Here is a 19,635-nt window from a genome sequence, read left to right on the forward strand (position 1 = left end):
AATGATGAACATGTATGGACTGCAACCAACAAAGGTCGGCTCCTGATAGAGAGAGACCTGAAAGCTGATCTGGGAATTCCAAAAATTACTGTGACTGAGATTTTCACACAGGATCTTGGCTTGAAACGTGTGAAGGTAAAATTCACTCTGCAGCTTCTGCTACCAGAGCAGAAGGAACATCATACTATAGTTGCTAATGACTTGATTCAAACTGCTACCAATGAACCAGATTTCCTCAAAAAGGTGATAACTTTGAAGGGGGCTAAGACATCATTATCCTATGTACAATGTTTCTTGAATCTTATATATTCTTCAATAAATGTCTCTATTGTTCATAGTATATGGCTGAATATTTTCTGGACAGACTCTCTCTCTGTGTCTCTCTCTCTCTCTCTCTAACATTTAGATGACTTTGGATGGAGAATAAAAAATATTTTATTCTTCAAAAATATATTTTTCTTCTTATAATATTCGTATATATTAGTTTTATAAAATTTAGAAGTTACATAAGAATATAAAAAAGAAAAAATTAAAAACACATTCTATCACCTGGAGATAATCACTATTAGAATATTGAGTTACACCCGAATTCTTCTTCCTCTTTACTCTTAATATCCACAAATAAACAATTGCAGCAGTTTTTAAAACCAGAGATTCTAAACTTTTTAAATAATTTTAATAACTTTCTGATATATTCTATTGCAATGTTGCTGTGTATGCCTTTATTTTGTAATAATTTACTGGCAGAGTGTACTGCCTCAATTGTTATAGTTCTGTCAATGCTCAAGCTGGAGAATTAATATTTTTGCAGATGCTGCAGGGATAGATCTGGGGGGAAAATGGACAAGCTGGTCTTTCACCACTGTCTCAGCTCTGCATCCATATGGAGACCTTCCTCTCTCCTGGACATATAAAAACCCTACACTATTTTTGCAATTTTTCTATAAATCCAAAACTGTTCAATAAATAATTTCAGCTAAAAAGTTTATCCCTCAAAAAGAAAAAAAAAATGTAACCTTGCCAAGAGCAACTGAGATTAATTTCAATTATATCAATTGAAAATGAGGTAGGTCGATAAAAGAACAAATTTTGATAACCTAATAATTAAGTTCATAAAAGCAAGCTGAAAATGTTTATGATAAATTGAGATAGTATGTTATACAATATTATTATTTGTTGTATTATCTAAATTATGACACCAAGATATATTTTTGCAATTTATTAGTTTATGAACTTACTCATACACCATCAAGAATCCTATTATGTTTCATAAGTAATAAATCTTTTTAGAGTTAAAGCTTAAGGAATTTTGCATTTTCACATTTCAGTAGACTCTGCAAATTATATAGCTGGCCTGTTCCTGTCCCATAGGGTTATTAGAAAGTTAAAGGAGATTATCAGTGTTAAGCACTTAGCTTACCACCTGCTACATAGAAAGTGCTTGATAAGTAATAAAAATTGTTATTAAGAAGGTATTTTCAGTGCCCAGATATTGATCCCCAAGAATAATCATTCCTCAGAGAATGTTTGTAACATTTAAGTTGAATTTTTAACTAATTCAGAGCAAAACTACTTTAAGATCCAATGAATTGGTGTTAGTGCTAGTTATGTAGAAAGACACTGACATATATATATTTGCATGTGAAATTAAATATTTGGAAAGAAAAAAAAGGTGTGGCAAAATGTAATTCAGAAGCATTTTCTGATTTCCTGTACTGAGGATATTCAGTACTTTGTTTCCTTAATACTCACAATGTTGTAAAGTATACACTAGTATTGTCATTAGTCTGGAAAGCAAACTGACATAGCAGGGAGGTTAAGTAAATGTTTCAAGCCACAATATGAGTAACAGAGTAACAGAATTTGGACTGGAATCCAGTTTTTCTTATTCTCAAGTAGTTTTCTTTTCATTACCTCATTGTGTCTCACGTTTCCCATTGTGCAGGCACTATTATCTTTGGTTAACATTTACTTACTTTGGCGAATACTGCAAAATGGTTGGAAATCTTTAGTGAACCTAGTTTGAGCAGGTGAGAATTAAGAATGGCTTATTTCTTTACTTCTTTTACAAGCTGAATCTTCAGAAATAGTTTTCTTGTGTTGTGTGTGATTGAGGGGCAGTTATAATGACTGAAATATTCTATCAGGATCTCATTCCCTTCCAGCTTTGTTTGTCCATTGCTGGATCCAGTTTTTGTTCATCCCTTGAATTCTAGATTGCAGTTTTCTGCAGGATAATCCCAGTAATCCTCCAGAAGGTTTCCTGGTACCTATCACATAAGTGTAGAGTGTAGGGTAGAAATTTCTGGCTTCATTGGAGGAAAGCTTGCTGATATCTTCGTGGTGGGGGCCAGGTTTTTATGGTTCTCCACCAACTTGGCCAGGCCATCCCACTTAGGTGGCTGCTCCCAGTTCCTCGTGGTGTCTCAAGCAAGATCTGAGAGCACATTGTCTCACTCTTTACTCTTCATCTCTTGCTCCCACTCAGCTCTTCATTGGCCCCTGAGACACAGTGGAAGTTCACTGGCTTTCCCAGGTGGTTCTGTGAGAATAAAGTCTATACGTGGACAAGTGGAAAGTATCACTGACTTGCTTCTGCTCACTAGCTCACCCCATGCAGTGTGATGGCTGATGTCTGGGGATCCAACTTCCCCATGGCTGTTAGAAATGCCTGGTGGTACAATCTAAGAGCCTGTCACTGTTGATTCACCATAGGCCGAATTGAGTTCACAGGCAGATAGGACAAGGTAGGATAAATTCTTCTGTCCTCTCCCTGGTCAGATTACTCAGAAAGACAACATCTCATACAGACTTCTGGAGATAGCCCACCACTTGACATAGAGCTCCGGCTAGATTGGTAATCCACCTCTTAGTTTTGCTCTCCGTCCATTCCTGCTTCATTAGACCCCTTTCCTCAATCCTCCAGAATTGCATACCCTCAAAAGTAAAGTTTTTGCTTAAGGCTCTGTTTTCTCAGAAATCTAGATTAAGATAGTTGGTAAAACTAAGATCCCCTACCATTAACCTCTTTTCTTAAGGTCATCTATTCACCTCACTTTAGAAGATTGGCAACAGCTTTGAACTGTAGAAACAGAATCTTTGTGAACCTACTTATAATTATTTGACTGAGAGACAAAAGAGAAACAGAAGAGAGAATCATATGTACTGGGCTCCAAGAAAGTAGAAGAGATTGTCCCACTAAGAGAACCATGACTAATTTCCTGACTAATCTCTGTGCTTCATAAGTAACAGATGGTACAGTGGGTGGAAGGGAGTTATACAGGAAACTATTCAAGTCACTAGCACTGAAAATATCTTACTTGATTTGCAAGAGGTGGAGTTTAGGATTTTTTTTTTAGGTTCTGGCATATCAGAAATAATTCTGATGTAGCAATAGATGAGTATATGGATAAACAGGTTATCCCATGTGTAATTGTTTATGCATGTACTATTGTGATCTCTATTAACAAATACTACTCATGGCCAAATATCCAGAGCAAATTTGCTAATGTACTATGTTTGAATAATAGCCTGGCTGAAGAGAAGAAAAAAGCTCATCATGACCACAATTTCTATTTCTTTCATAGGAAGAAAATTAAGTGAAGACAATCCTATCAAACTTTTGGGAGAGGAACGTTTGGACACATAAAATACTTTAGTGGAGCTATCAATTTTTGTCCTATAATTAGTGGTCACCCAATTGATATGCGTCTGCAAATATTAGAATAAATATCAAAGGTAAAAACAAGGGATCAAATAATATGACATTTATATTCAAAATTCCAATATCTCCTGACATAATGCTATGTATTAAGTACTTTGGGTCACATCAGGTTTCTCATCAAATGTCTAGTATATCCTTGGATGACCTGCTTGCTTAATATGCAAACACAGATCTTATTCCTATTCCACCTTTAAGCAATCTCATGATGTATGTTCTTTTTTATGGTAACTGAGGTTGCAAGAGTTCAAAATGTATTGTCACTTGGATGACAAAGTATCCAAGTGACAACACATGTTACCTCATTTTAAATAATATGTTAGAGGTTTAACCTGTCTTGGTTTAGTGGAAGCTCTGATTAATGTCTTTATCATTTGTACATTGAAATGAATAGTTATGCCACCCAAAAGCAATGTCCTTCCAAATGTTTAAGCTACAGCCTTTTAGAGCAATGACTCATTTCCCTCTTATGTGTCTGATAATGGGACAATTCTTTTGTGGCACCTCTTTTAGTAACAAGAAACTCACATTTAGCAAAGAGCCAATGATGACTGTTAAGAGGAAGTAAAGGATCCTTCTGATACTATTCTAATTTAAATTATTCATTAAGAAAATGAAAATGGCTGTATATAACATAATCAATTTATTTGCCTAGTGCTCTGTAAATGTGTTTATTTACTCAGGAAATGTGTGCCGAAGGCCTACCATGCAGAGAGTCTAGCGTACATGTGACAGTGATGGTAGTGAATACAACCAAGACCTTTCCACCATGGTAGTTTGTAATCAAAGAGAGGTGATTTGGAGTAAACAAATACAAAGATAATATAACTCCAGGTTGTGTTCAGTGCTATGAAACAAATTAAAGCAGAACAAGCACTAGAGAGTGAAGCAGGAATGGGCACTATTTTAAGTAATGAAATGAAGAAATATCTCCCTGAGGAAGTGAGATTTAAGTTGAGACCTGAAGAACAGAATTATTTGATAAATTAAAAATATCTATTAATTGAATGGCTCTTTAAATAACATTGTGTTTTATTTATTTCAATAGCGATTATATGTATTTGAAAGCGGCAGGTGATGTATATTCAGTTTAAAGTGTTGTTTGGGGCACCAATGTATGCGAGGGTTCCTTATGATCACTACACACCCTACACCTTCTCTTAGGGCTCCAAAGCTGGGAGCCTCTCCCGAGATCAGCCCCATATGCCCAATCCTATCCCTCCACTCTTTCATGTACACTCCTTTCTCAGTGAGCTCAAATGTACTGTGTTCATTGCTTCGTTCAAGTTCATTATTCCCTGTACCTGAAATGCCAGCCTTTTCCCCTACTCTCTACCTGTCCAAATTCTCCCTTCTCCTCAAAGCCTAGTTTTTCTAACAACAGATCATCTTGGGGTGTGGAGTGGGAGTTACCATGTGCTAAGCACTGTTTTAAATGCTTTCCATCTATTATGTTACATACAAGCCTTGATACTGCTTTCATTGCTACTTTGTAGACAAGGCCATGCCTCACTGGGGGAGCTTAAGAAACATGCCTAAGTTCGTACAGCTGGGCAACGGCAGGGACAGGATTCCAGCACAGGTCTGATGCCTCCAATATCTATGCTTTAAACTCTCTCATGTTCCTTCCCAGGCCATTGGAGGGCAATTATTCTATCTTCATATGATCTTACCTCATGGAACGCTTACAGAAGTACACTTCCCAAACTGGTCCTGCCTTGCTTGTCTACTAGTATTTCATATACAGGGGAAGGCAAAAGCAGATTAATAATAATAAATAATATAATAATAAAAGATTAACTCCGTGTTTCACATACGCACAACTATAAACCTACTTTTTTCCACCCATGCTTTAGTTTATCATTCTCCAGTGTATAGTCAAGGACCCTGTTTTGTGATTCTTGACCAGATTCAGTAATGATGTTGACTATTCTGAACACATGTAGATTCAGAAAGTACTTATTGATTAATCACTAAACACACATCTAATTTTTATTATCTTTCTCCATGTTTGGTATATTTTTTTCTCAGTCAATTTAACAAAGACCTCTCATCTATTTTCTTGCCTCCACAATTTCTTCAATGTTCCCTGCTTAAGAAAGTCCTAACTACCTGTAGTTCTACAAACAGCCTATGTGCTCAGTTATAACTCCAATCCCCTTTGTCCATTTTTCCCTTTGTGTGGTATGCCTTAGTGCAGGAAATATTTTTTGATGGCCTGAAATACTTCTGCTTTTAAATTCAGCCAAAATACTCCTATCTCAGAAGAATTGCCTCATCTACTGGAAGTTTCAGGTGGACCCTGTGGGTTTCTGCAGCAATGACTATATTTTACTATTATAAAACATATCACTTTATTTTGAATTATGTATTTGTTTATTTGTCTCCATGGGAGCTCAGAGAAAATGTGGATTGTTTCTTACTTATCTTTATGAGAACTTACCACATAGTACTTGGCACAGGGTCCTTAGTAAATATTTGTAGAATAAATGAATATATCAAGCAATAAACCTGATTTTTATCCCATCTGATCTGATGTGTACCAGCCCCAAGTGCTGGAAGAGTCTAAAACCAGGCAAAGAGATAAAAAGTCAGTTGCTTTGTGAATTGCAATCTTATGTTAGCCAACTCTTCAATTACTTTTATGAAAAGTTCTATGTCTTTAAATTTATGAACTGTGTTTATAAACAAATTTGGGGGACTGTGGAAAAGGAAAACAGATTCCATGACATCTTGAAAACAAAATAGCTATTAAATTAACTAATGTTTTCCCCTTTTGACTAGCTAATAGCTTTTTTTGCCTGATATGTCTGCTATAAATGCTTAGGATACATTCACAAGTGGATTGTTTCATATCAAAAAGTAATATTCCACTGTACTATCTGCTGATTCTATAATTGGAAAATCGTAGTCATTTCTGTGAACCTCATTTGAGGAAGAGTGCTCAGAAATGGAAGTGGATCCCTAGGAGGTGCAGAGTGTGGAGCTTATATAAGCACTTGAAGGACCAAGGTTTGAAAGGAAAATCTGAAAAGCTGCTTGATAAGCCACCAAGAGAAGAGGAATTGATTTTAATTGTCATTCCTGAGGACAAAGCTAGGGCCAATGAGTGCTCTCTCACATTTCTCAGGCCTCTTAAAGGTAGAAGGGGCCATTTGAGGAGCGAGTGATCTAGGAGCATTGGTGGATGTTATTTTCAGTTCTGTTAATAGATCTATTAGCAGCTCTCCCTTCCCTTGCTATGGAGATGGCAGAAGCCACACATTCACATGAGGTGCAGCAAGACAAAAGCAGCCTGGATTACTGACCCGACTGCCTTGGAGAGTTTACTAGTAGGAAGAGTACATGAGTGAGAAATAAATGTTGACGTGTTAAGCTATGGAGATTTAGGTGTGTGTTACCCCAAGTGTGTATTAGCCTATCCTGACTAACACATCATGGTGTTTGACAAAGTGTGCTTTGGATGCCCTTTGTAAGCACCTCCGCCCCTTCACCAGGAAGTCTTTTCCTGGCTTCCTCTTGTTCATCTTATAGGGCTTACCTCAGCTTTGATTGCCCCCACCTCTCTTTCTGAATTAGTTGGCTCTTCCACATGCTTATGTGGTACATAACTATAGAGATGAATGATTTTTGGATGTTTATGGATTGATGCAATTATTTTGTGGATATTGGTAAAGTACACTTCCCTATAGAACAATTAATATAGATCAGTGGTTTTAAAAGTTCAGTCTGCACACCTCTGAGGGCCCCTGAGACCCTTTCAGGGGTCTGTTAAATCAAACCAACAGTGTAAATGCAATGGTGGCTGAAAGTGCTGGCACCTGAGCAAATCAAGAGAGTGACATCAAACTATACCAGGAGTCATTGTATCATTGTATTTTTCACTGCCATACATTCACAGGGATAAAAGTCTAGCTTCATTTAAAAATTCTGTGGTTGAAACATTAAAAATATAAGCTGTATTTCATGCTGAGTACATGTCTTCAGTAATATTCTGAATGACAAAATGAGTAATACAAATAAGCACTTTTGCTGCATTCTGAATTAAAGTGACTGTCCTGAATGAAAGCACTTGAATAATTGTATGACTTGCATGCTAACATCACCACTTTTTCACAAAACATTTTATTTGAAAGAAATGACTGGTAAACAATAGAATCAGTATTTGGCAGGCATGATCTTGAAAATGAATAATGGAAACTCATCAAAAGTGAAACAACTGACAATATTCATTGCTAATGATAAAATCTGAGACTTGTCATAAAAATTAGTATCCTGGTAAATTTATACATGCTTCTGTGAACTTGGCAGTGCTTTCACACTTAAAGACTTTATAATGGGATCACTTTTGATATTAGTGTGTTATTTTTGATATTGTATAAGAAAAGGTGTCAACATTTGGAAAATCTGCATAATTAAATTACTGATAAATACTGTTACAAAATCATGCTTGAATAAAAGATGCATGCAAAATACAATATAGACTAATGAATTTTAAAGTAACAGAACACAAAAAGATCATTGATATGGCTGAATTGGGAAGAAACTGCCATTTGTTAGATACTGAAGTATTTTCAAGAAAGAACACCTAAAAATGCTATTCACGTGGTCTTCCCCTTTTCAACTACATTCCTGTGTAATGATAGACTTTTTTCATATACTTCAACCAAAGCAACAGATTGAATAAAGAAACAGATATGAGCCAGGTGTCTTCTATTAAGCCAGATATTAAAAATAATTTGCAAAACTTGCCCTAGCTGTTGTGGCTCAGTGGGCTGAGTGCCAGCCTGTGAACCAAACGATCACCAGTTCAGTTCCCAGTCAGGACACATGCCTGACTTGTGGGCCAGGTCCTCAGTTGCTGGCGCAACCACCAAATGAAAGGCAACCACACAGTGATGTCTCTCTCTCTCTCTCTCCCCCCCTCCCTTCCCCTCTCTCTAAATATGAATAAATAAAATCTTTAAAAAATGTTAAAAAATAATTTGCAAAACTGTAAAACAATGCCACTTTTCTCATTTTTTTGTGTTGGAAAATATACTTATTTCTTAAATAAGAATGTTGTATGTTTACATGTAAAAAGCTTATTCCTTTAAGTAGATTAAATATTTTAAATATATGTAGTTTTAATTTTTAGTATGATAACAGATCTAGACTATGTAAACGAAAGCTCTTTGGAGCTCCAAATTTGAGAACCACTGCTATAGAAAATCTAGGATTGAGACTATGGACTTGGCAAAGTGAATGTTGTAGACTGGCTGCACAAGCAGACAAAAAGCGGGCACCTTCAAGTCCTCAGCCCTCATGCCACTCAATTATAAAAAGCCCTTCAATCTTGTTTCAGGATAAAATCTGCCTCCGAAGAAAGTGGCAAAACTCTCATTATGCCAGGTTCCCAGGTGCAGAAGAGAGTTCCTCAAAACATCCTGATTCAGCTTCTGTAAACCCACCCTCCCTGTGCTGTGGCACTGCTGCCCTTTACTCCTCCACTGTTACCCACCCCAAAAACTACAGAGAGCAATGGAAGGACCCTCTCGACCTGTTTCATCAGTCCAATAGTAGGACATACAGATTTTTAGTTGAAAGAAAATACTAAGGGGCTACTCAGTGCTGTAAAAAGTCAAACTATTATTTTGAAACTGTGAGACTGTCTGAGAAGATTCATTTGTAAAAGAAATTATATAACCACATGAAAAAGGTACTACACATGTAGGAGAACTGGGAAAATAAAATCAAGAAGAGAAAAAAAGAAAGCCCAGAAGAGCATGGGCAATAATGGAAAGATCCATCTCTCCAGAGGACACAGAGGGCCCAAGTCACCTTCTCTCCCAGAAGAGTAGCCTTTTTTAACAGGAACATATGACATAAATTCAAGTTTTATTTATTTATTTTTTGTTGCTTATCTTTTGACAAAAGCAAACATTCTTTTGAGAAAATGAGTAAGACAAAGAAATGCATGTGTTATGGAAAGAAAGACCACAAAAGATACCATAGGGTCATAAAAGAGCCAACTAACAAATCCAGCAAACATACTAGGAGATCCAGAGATGTGGAAGACTATGTGGAAAGTCTTGTGATGGAGAAGAATGATTAAAGAAAAAAAAAAAAACAATCAGCTAAAGACTGAAAAGATAAGACTCTAAAAAAAATCCAGTCAGTTACAGAACCAGCCACCACCTGAGGACATTGTCACAGATCTCATGAATATATAAAACCAAAGGAGGAGCAAATATAAAATGGGTAAGACAACTACAAAAGAGAAAATCAAGCCAGTGATAATCCAGAGTTACTCTGCAGCCCTGTAGCAGAGGCATTCTTCCCAGGATTTAGAAAAAATGTATTATGATTATTGTCTGGACATCAAGCTTCTAAACTTGACAGACACTGAATTCTCTAAGGTTAAGTTTTTTCTGATACAAACTGAATAAATAGCAAGGATAACCCTTTCAAGTAATTATCATTTTCTTTTTTTTTTCCCCAAACAGATGTTAGTTTTAATATTATTGTTGTACAGACGCACATCTTTATTATATATACTTTCATCTGCCAAAGAAAAAGATATACAAAATGACACCTAGACTGCATTATCTTTGAGGTAGCCATACAACATGTTTACAACTTATTAAAATTACTATTAGTTATGGTGAGGAGTTGATGATGGGTTATTCAGAGTGATGTCCCTTGGATAAGGTGAGCCATTTCAAGTAGTCAGTAGTTCTGATGTTTTTCCAACATGGTCCTCCCAAAGTCTTTAAAGGGTGAGGTGAAGTCAGTCAAAGAAATGGGGATGGGGGTGGATGTGGAAAGAGTATAAGGAGGGTAAATGGTAATGGAAAAAAGTACAATAAAATAAATTTCAAAAAAGAAATGATGAAGGAAAGCATTCGTCACAGTGAGAACAACTTCAACATAAATGAAAAGATGAAAATAGCATGAATGTGCTCTGAAAACTATGCTAGAAACTACCAATATCATTGAAACTCAGAGTGAGAGGTGGGCGCGTAGGCGATGGACCGAGGTGTGCTGGGGCCCCCCAGACTATGGAAGCCTTTGGGGACGACCCACAGGGGTTTGAATTGATCCTGAACACCAGTGGAAAGGTTGTGAGCCAGTCAGATTGGAGTTTTAAGAAATGAGTCTGATAACAGGGTAGAGGATGTATTTGAGGGGGAATAAGATCCAGGTCAGAGAAAATAGCTGGCCCAGCGTGATGAGAGCTGGCAGATAAGCTATAAAAGTCCCTCAGCAGTAGAGGTCATTTCTGGGCCCCTGATGCCCTAGGCAACAGTGGAATTAACTGGGGTCTGAGCAAAGGGCCTGGCGCCTCTCTGCCGTAGCTCAACATCCATCTGTCTTATTTTTGGTTATTTACCACTTGCTCTTCGCAACGCTGCAGTCTCCCTCACCCTCTCTTAGAGTAAGCTCACAGGAGCATCTCGTAGCTTTCAACCCTGAAGAAAGACATGGGTCTTGTAGTCTGAATTTAACTACTTTGGAGGGTACAAAGCATGGAAAAGAACTGTGTGGTACATAGGATCACAGACTGCGCAGGATGGTTAGATGCTGCGCATGAGAAATGGGAAGAAACCCGGACTCCTAGGCCACCGACATGATGCCTGGGAGATAGAAGGATTAATCACTGGTTTTAGATCCAATAAGAGAGAAGGAGCTAAAGAAAATTGTATTCGTTTTCTAGGCTGCATAACAAATTCCCACAAATTTAGCAACTTAAGAAAACTCACATCGATTATCTCCTCACCCCCTTGGATTAGAGCCTGGGATGGATTAGCTGGATTCTCTGCCTCAGGGTCTCCCAAGGCTGTTGTCAACGCAGCAGCCAGAGCTTGGTTCTCATGGGGAGGCTCAGCTAGGAAGGGCACACTCCCTAGTTCATGTTGCTGTTGCCAGTATTCACCTTCTTGCAGCTGTGGGTTCATGGCAGCTTCCTTCTTTAAAGCCTGCAACAGAGATTCTAGACCAAGACCTGCAGGAACAGCTTGATAAGAGAGGCAGGTTCTCCCACAACCCAGTGTAGCTCCTACCCAAGTAGCGGGGTATTTGTGGAGGATCATGATCTTTAAAAGCAGTGAGTTCTGGGTTCAAATTCCTCTTCCACCATTTACTCTCTGTGTGACCTTCTTGGACTAGTGTCGCAGGGGGCAACGCATTGGGGGCAGCACGGGGTGCGTGCGCTCCTGGATCTGTGGGTTACTGTCTGGAGCCAGCTGAGAGGGAGTGGGACTCGGAATCCTGCAGAGACCATTCTGGGGGTGTCACAGAGCAGGGGAATAAACACGAGTCATCGCAAACATTTTTCTGTCTGCCAGGAGAGGGAACATGGCACATCCTTCTAGTGGGGGAGGCTGTAACTATGATTTTCTTTTCTTAATATCAGAATTTTAAAGTATAGGACTTTAATATGTGTAATATATAATGTACATTGCCACAAACATTCAGAACACATATCTGAAACCTTTTTATCATGTATTGGTGCACACATTTCTATGCACATGTAATTAATGGATGTGCAGTGTTTAAGATAAATATGTTTCTAAGCAAAATTCTCTGTGCCAAATTTTGTACTACTATAGCATAATGATAACATCAACACAATTGGAAAATGATTTAAAATTTCCACCTTATGAATAAAAGCATCAATTTAATTGTTTTTATATAAAATTACCAGTTTACAAAATTAAGCAAAGTACACTTTAAGTTGTAATTTTTTATTTATGGTATACTCTATCATTTAACAATATTCACAGAATTATCTATCTGTTTCGAATAGTGTATGAGTGGACCTGATGCTAATTAGCAGTACTTGATTATAAACAATAGTCAATAAATTTTATGTATAAAACAGCTGCCTCTGCACTGCTACTTCCCATTACAGAGTTCATCAATCTCAAAATTATATTCAATAAAATGCCAAATGCAGTACAAATAATACTTAGAAGTTGAAGTAATTTACAAATAGGCACCATAAAGCTCTCTTAATTTGAATTAAAAGGAGGGGTACACAAACGTTTATTTGTAATAAGTTGACTGTTTAGAAAAATTGAAGGTTATTATTCTCCATCAACAAACTCTGTTCCTCACAAACAGATGGTGGCCAAGATGGTTGTGAGTCCAAGACAGAATTCCTGCAAGTGTTTGTGTTGAACAGTTCAACTATTATGGAAGCTGCATCTGAAGTCTTGGAAACACATTACCGCAGGATTAATAAAAATCTTAGTGGCTGCTCATATCATTCTTTCCTACTTCTTTTTTAATTTGTTTAATTTTTTATTGTTGTTCAAGTACAGTTGTCTCCATTTCCCCCCCCCCCCACTCTCCCTCCCCCTCTCCACCTCCCACCCTCAATCTTAACCCCCTTTGGCTTTGTCCAGGGGTCCTTTACACACATTCCTTGACTATCCTTCCCTTTATTTCCCCCATTATCACCTGCACCCCTCCCCTCTTGTTACTATCAGTTTGTTCTTTATTTCAATGTCTCTGGTTATATTTTGCTTGCTTTTTTATAATTTATTATTTTTTAATTTTATTTTAATTTATTTTTTCAATACATTCGTCTCTGCCTACCCCCCACCACTTTCCCTTGCCCCCTCCCTCCTTCCCTCCTTCAGCTCTTCCTCTTTGGTTTTGTCCATGAGTCCTTGCTATATGTTCCTTGACTTTCCCCTTCCCTTCCTTTTCCCCACCCCCCCCTCCCTCCTTCCCTCTTGTCTCTGTTGATTTCTTTTCATTTCAGTGTTGCTGGTCTTATTTTCCTTGCATCTTTGTATTGTTGGTTAGGTTCCACTTATAGGTGAGACCACAAGGTATTTGTCTTTCGCTCCCTGGCTTATTTTGCTTAGCATAATGCTCTCCAGTTCCATCCATGCTGTCGCGAAGTTTAGTAGTTCTTTTTTTCTTTCTACTGCATAGTATTCCATTGTGTATATGTACCATTACTTTTTGATCCAATCATCTACTGATGGGCATTTAGGTTGCTTCCAACACTTGGCTATTGTAAATGGTGCTGCTATGAACATTGGGGTGCATAGGTATTGGCGTTCTGGAATTCTTAGGGTATAGTCCCAGTAGGGGAATCACTGGATCAAAAGACAGTTCCATTTTCAGCTTTTTGAGGAAATTCCACACTGCTTTCCACAATGGCTGCACCAGTCTGCATTCCCACCAACAGTGGACTAGGGTTCCCTTTTCTCAACAGCCTCGCCAGCACCTGTCCTTTGTGGATCTGTTTATGATGGCCATTCTGACCGGTGTGAGGTGGTACCTCATGGTGGTTTTGATCTGCATTTCTCTAATGGCTAGTGATGCTGAGCATCCTTTCAAATGCCTCTGGGCCCTTGGTATCTCCTCCTTGGAAAAGCGGCTGCCCAGGTCCTTTGCCCATTTTGGATTGGATCGTTTGTCTTCTTGGAGTGGAGTTGAGTGAGTTCTTTATATATCTTGGAGATCAAACCTCTATCTGATGTGTCATTAGCGAATATATTTTCCCATAGGGTTGGCTCCCTTTTCGTTTTGCTGATGTTTTCTTTAGCCATGCAGAAGCTTCTTATTTTGATGAGGTCCCACTTGTTTATTCTTTCCTTTGTGTCCCTTGCTTTAGGAGACATATCAGTGAAAAAATTGCTGCATGGGATATCTGAGAGTTTCCTGCCAATGTTCTCCTCTAGGACTTTGATGGTGTTGCAACTTATATTTAAGTCTTTTATCCATCTTGAGTTTATTTTTGTGTATGATGTCAGCTGATGAGCCAATTTCAATTTTTTGCATCTAGCCGTCCAGCTCTCCCAACACCATTTGTTGAAGAGGCTATTATTGCTCCATTTTATGCTTCTTCCCCCTTTGTCAAATATTAGATGCCCATAGAGACCTGGGCTTATTTCTGGGCTTTCTATTCTGTTCCACTGGTCTATGGGTCTGTTCTTGTGCCAGTACCAGATCGTTTTGAGTATAGTGGCTTTGTAGTAGAGTTTGATGTCCGGTATCGTGATCCCTCCTACTTTGTTTTTCTTTCTCAAAATTGCTGCGGCTATTCGGGGTCGTTTATGGTTCCATATAAATTTTTGAAATGTCTGTTCTATTTCTGTGAAATATGTCATTGGTATCTTAATAGGGATTGCGTTGAATCTATAAATTGCTTTGGGTAGTATGGACATTTTGATGATGTTAATTCTTCCAATCATTGAGCACTGTATATGCTTCCATTTGTTTGTGTCTTCCTTAATTTCTTTCTTCAATGTTGTATAGTTTTCTGTGTACAGGTCTTTTACGTCTTTGGTTAAATTGATGCCTAGGTACTTTATTTTTCTTCTGCTATATCGAATGGTATTTTTTTTCTGATTTCTTCTTCTTCTATTGCATTGCGGGTGTACAAAAATGCCTTTGATTTCTGAATGTTGACTTTGTATCCTGCTGTTTTGCCAAACTCACTTATTAGGTTGAGGAGTTTTTTTGGTAGAGTCTACAGGGTTCTCTATGTACACTATCATGTCATCTGCAAACAATGATAGCTTTACTTCCTCCTTTCCTATTTGGATGCCTTTATCTCTTTCTCTTGTCTGACCGCTGTGGCTAGGACTTCCAATACGATGTTGAAAAGAAGCGGTGAGAGCGGGCATCCTTGTCGTGTTCCCGATCTTAGTGGGAAAGCTTTCAGTTTTTGCCTGTTGAGTATGATATTGGCTGTAGGTTTTTCATATATGGCCTTTATTACGTTGAGGAATGCCCCATTGATTCCCATTTTGCTGAGTGTTTTGATCATAAACGGGTGCTGTACCTTATCGAATGCTTTTTCTGCATCTATCGAGATGATCATGTGGTTTTTGTCTTTTCTTTTATTCATGTGATGTATCACGTTTACTGATTTGCGTATATCGAACCATCCCTGCATGTCTGGGATGAATCCCACTTGATCGTGGTGGATAATCTTTTGAATGTATTGCTGGATGCAGTTTGCCAATATTTTGTGGAGGATTTTAGCATCTATGTTCATCAGCGAAATTGGCCTGTAGTTTTCTTTCTTTGTAGGGTCTTTATCTGGTTTTGGGATCAAGGTGATGCCGGCCTCATACAAAGAGTCTGGGAGTCTTCCCTCCTCTTGGATTTTTTGGAATAGTCTGAGAAGGACAGGGGTTAGCGCTTCCTTAAATGTTTTGTAAAATTCTCCTGTGAAACCGTCCGGCCCTGGGCTTTTGTGTGCTGGGAGTTTCTTGATGACGCTTCAATTTCCCCAGCTGTTACCGGTCTGTTCAAGCTTTCTGTTTCTTCCTCCTTCAGTGTTGGAAGATTATACTTTTCTAAAAATTTGTCCATTTCATCAAGATTTTCAAATGTCTTGGCATATAATTGTTTATAGTAGTTTCTGATGATCCTTTGTATTTCTGTGGTATCAGTTGTTATTTCTCCTCTTTCATTTCTGATATTATTAATTTGGGTCCTCTCCCTTTTTGTCTTGATGAGTCTGCTTAAAGGCTTGTCAATTTTCTTTATCTTTTCAAACAACCAGCTTCTGGATTGGTTGACCCTCTGAATTGTTCTTTTCATCTCTTTGTCATTCAGTTCTGCTCTAATCTTGACTATTTCCTTCCTTCTCCTTGCTCTGGGATTTATTTGTTTTTGTGTCTCCAGTTCTTGAAGTTGTAGTGTTAGGTCTTTCCTTTGAAATGTTTCTATCTTTTTTAGGTAGGCCTGTATTGCTATGAACTTCCCTATCAGGACTGCCTTTGCTGTGTCCCATAGGTTTTGGACTGTTGTCTGTTCATTTTCATTTGTTTCCAGAAATTTTTTGATATCTTCTCTTATCTCATTATTGACCCATTCATTTTTAATAGTGTACTGTTCAGTCTCCATGAGTTTGCAAGTTTTTGAGGTTTCTCTTTGAGGTTGATTTCCAGTTTCAATCCCTTGTGGTCCGAGAAAAAGTTTGGTATTATTTCAATTTTCCTGAATTTGCTGAGGTTTGCTTTGCATCCTGTCATGTGGTCTATCTTTGAAAAACTGCCATGAGCATTTGAAAAGAATGTGTATTTTTCTTCTTTGGGTTGTAAGGTTCTATATATGTCAGTTAAGTCTCTTTGATTCAGTGTGTCATTCATCGCCACAATATGCTTACTAATGTTTTGTTTGGAAGATCTGTCCATTTTTGACAGTGGGGTGTTGAAATTGCTGTCTATATCTTTTTTGAAGTCATCCAACAATTTCCTTATAAACTTGGGGGCTCCTATATTGGGAGCATATAAGTTTACAATGTTGATGTCTTCTTGATAGATTCTTCCTTTAAGTATGATAAAGTGCCCCTCTGGGTCTCTCTTTATGGCCTTTGCTTTGAAATCGACTTTGTCTGATACAAGTATGGCAACGCCAGCCTTTTTCTCATGCCCATTTGCTTAGAATATTTTTTTTCCATCCCTTTACTTTCAATCTGTGTAGGTCTCTTGCTCTGAGGCGGGTCTCTTGTAGGCAACATATGTGTGGGTCATGTTTTCTTATCCATTCAGCTACCCTGTGTCTTTTGATTGGGACATTTAGTCCATTCACATTGAGAGATATTACTGATAAAAACTTACTCATCTTTTCTCTTTGTACTTGTGTTCCTCTCTGTCTCATTCTTTTCCTTCATCTGCTTAAACCAGTCCCCTTAGCATATCTTGGAGTGCTAGTTTGGTAGAGATGTAGTCTTTAAGCCGTCTCTTGTCTGGGAAACTCTGTATTTCCCCTTCTATTAATTGAGAGACTACTTGGGTAGAGCAGCCTTGGCTCTAGGCCCTTGCTTTTCATGACTTGGAATATTTGTTGCAATTCCCTTCTGGCTTGTAGTGTTTCTGTTGAGAAGTCAGCTCCTAGGCGTATTGGGGCCCCCTTGTATGTTACTTTCTCCTTCTCCCTTGCTGCCTTGAGGATTCTCTCTTTGTCTTTGACATTTGGCATTTTAATGATGATGTGTCTTGGAGTGGACCTCTTTGAGTACCTCTTGAGTGTGGTCCTCTGTGCCTCCTGGATCCATGAGAGCCTTTCTCTCCTCAAATTAGGGAAATTTTCCATCATTACTTTTTCAAGGATGTTCTCTATCCCTTGCTCCTCTTCTTCTCCTTCTGGTATCCCTATTATACTGATATTATTGTGTTTCAGGTTGTCCTGCATTTCCCTAAATGCCTCTTCATTCTTTTTGAGTCGTTTTTCCATTTCTTGTTCTTTCTGGGAGCTGCTTTCTACCTTATCCTCCATCTCACTGATTTGATCCTCTGCTTCATCCAGCCTGCTTTGAATTCCTTCTGCTGTGTTCTTCAATTCAGAAGTGGTATTCTTCATATCCTCTTGTGTCTTCTTGATAGTTTCTATGTCCTTTTCCAGGCTGATATAGTTTGTTGAAAGATCCTGATAGTTTCTCTGCAGTTTCTCATAGTTATCTTTGAGCTGGCTGAGCTCATTGAGCTTCTTTAGAACCATTGTTTTGAATTCAGTATCTGATAGTTCCCTTGCCTCTATTTCATTTAGCTCTCTCTGTGGGGAGTCCCCTTTTCCACTCATTTGGGGGGAACTTCTTTTTCTTCCAATTTTTGTGAGAATCTGTTAAGTATTTTTGTCCTTTACTTTTCTTTCTGGGCCTGCCTCTGATGATGTCAGTTGTTGACCCTATAGGACCTTGGGTTGTTTGTTTGAGCCTTCCAGAAGTATACTGTCTGTGTCTGACTCCTGCTTGGAGCAGCTCTGTGACCCCTTCGGTCAGAGCTGGGCTGTTTTTTGGGATCTCTCTGCACTCTCATGCGGGCTCCTTGAGCGAACTCCCGGCACGGTAGAATCCCCCGCCTGCCTGGGCTCACATGTGCTTGCCCCAGACCAGTGGGCTTATTCACGACCTCGCGTACTCATCTGGCCCCCTTGGCCAGCGAGTTCCGCGGCACTGTTCAGTTTAGGGTCTTCTATTGTGTGTTTTCCCCGTTTTTGGCTCTTTGGGTGCGTTGCTTGCCCTCGCCAAATGGGGACTACGGAAATGGGAGGAAGTCAGCGCCAGGACTCTCCAGTTAATCCTGTCTCTGGTCTCTCCTCCAGGGACTCCGGGCAGCTCTACTAATTTTGTGGGCCGCTCCGCAATCGATGGCCAGATGGGTCAAATTATGCCTGCCCTTGCCGCTCTGCTCACTCCCTCGCAGGCCGTATTGGTGCCAATCTGTGGGAGGCCTTGCCGACCGGTGCAAGCGTTCGCCAGCCCGCGGGGGTCACACACACGCTTGCCAACCCTCGCCGGTCACTTGGCGCAAGTGTGCGCGCCTGCACTGGGTGTTTTGGGGTGTCTATGTGTGCTTTTCGGTTTTTGGCTCTTTGGGGGTGTGGCCTCTGCCAGTGCAATGGAGACTACGGCAAGGAGAAGGAGTTGGGACTCCCCGGTTCCTCCTCCTGCTCTTTCCCCAATGCCTCTGTTTCTAGTCTCTCCTCAGGGGCCTCTGGGCAGTTCTGTGACCCCTTCAGCCAAGGATCCACCCCCTGTGTGGACTGCGTTTCAATCACGGGCAGTCTGGTTCATGTGTTCCCCGCTTCTGCCTCTTTGGGGTTGCACCTTTCCAACCCACAATGGAGACTACAGAACGGGGAGTTCGGACTCCCCGGTTCCTCCTCCCATTCTTTCCCCAACGCCTCCGCCTCCAGTCTCTCCTCAAGGCTCTCCCAGCCAGTCTGCACTCAGTCCCCCAGCTCACATGCATAAGCTGTGTGCAGAGTGCACAAAAGGCAAGTTAATTGCTTCCCTTATGGCTGAGCAAGATGGTAGCTGCAGAGTGGGAGGTGCATTATCCCCTGGGCTCCACCAGCCGCCGTCTCAGTTCTCTTCCCAAAGTTTTCCTCACCAGTCTTTTCCCAGGCACCAGCCCACCCTGCTGCCGCCTCTACCCAGAGATCAAGGAGGGTGG

At 39.4% G+C, this 19,635-nt stretch overlaps 1 protein-coding gene across 1 annotated transcript in view; it reads right to left on the minus strand.

Annotated features, from left to right (window-relative positions):
- The window catches only part of LOC129065514 (transmembrane protease serine 11F-like), a 98,217-nt gene extending 86,424 nt beyond the window's left edge, over positions 1-11,793 (minus strand). Inside the window, exon 1 of the mRNA XM_054566746.1 lies at positions 11,464-11,793. Coding sequence (XP_054422721.1) covers positions 11,464-11,793 — 330 coding nt within the window. The remainder of the gene's footprint in view (positions 1-11,463) is intronic.
- Between the last annotated feature and the right edge of the window lie 7,842 nt (positions 11,794-19,635).

This window comes from Pteronotus mesoamericanus, unplaced genomic scaffold (genome assembly GCF_021234165.1).
Source record: "Pteronotus mesoamericanus isolate MK-2021 breed Mesoamerican mustached bat unplaced genomic scaffold, CSHL_Meso_final contig_180, whole genome shotgun sequence".
Classification (NCBI taxonomy): Eukaryota; Metazoa; Chordata; class Mammalia; order Chiroptera; family Mormoopidae; genus Pteronotus; species Pteronotus mesoamericanus.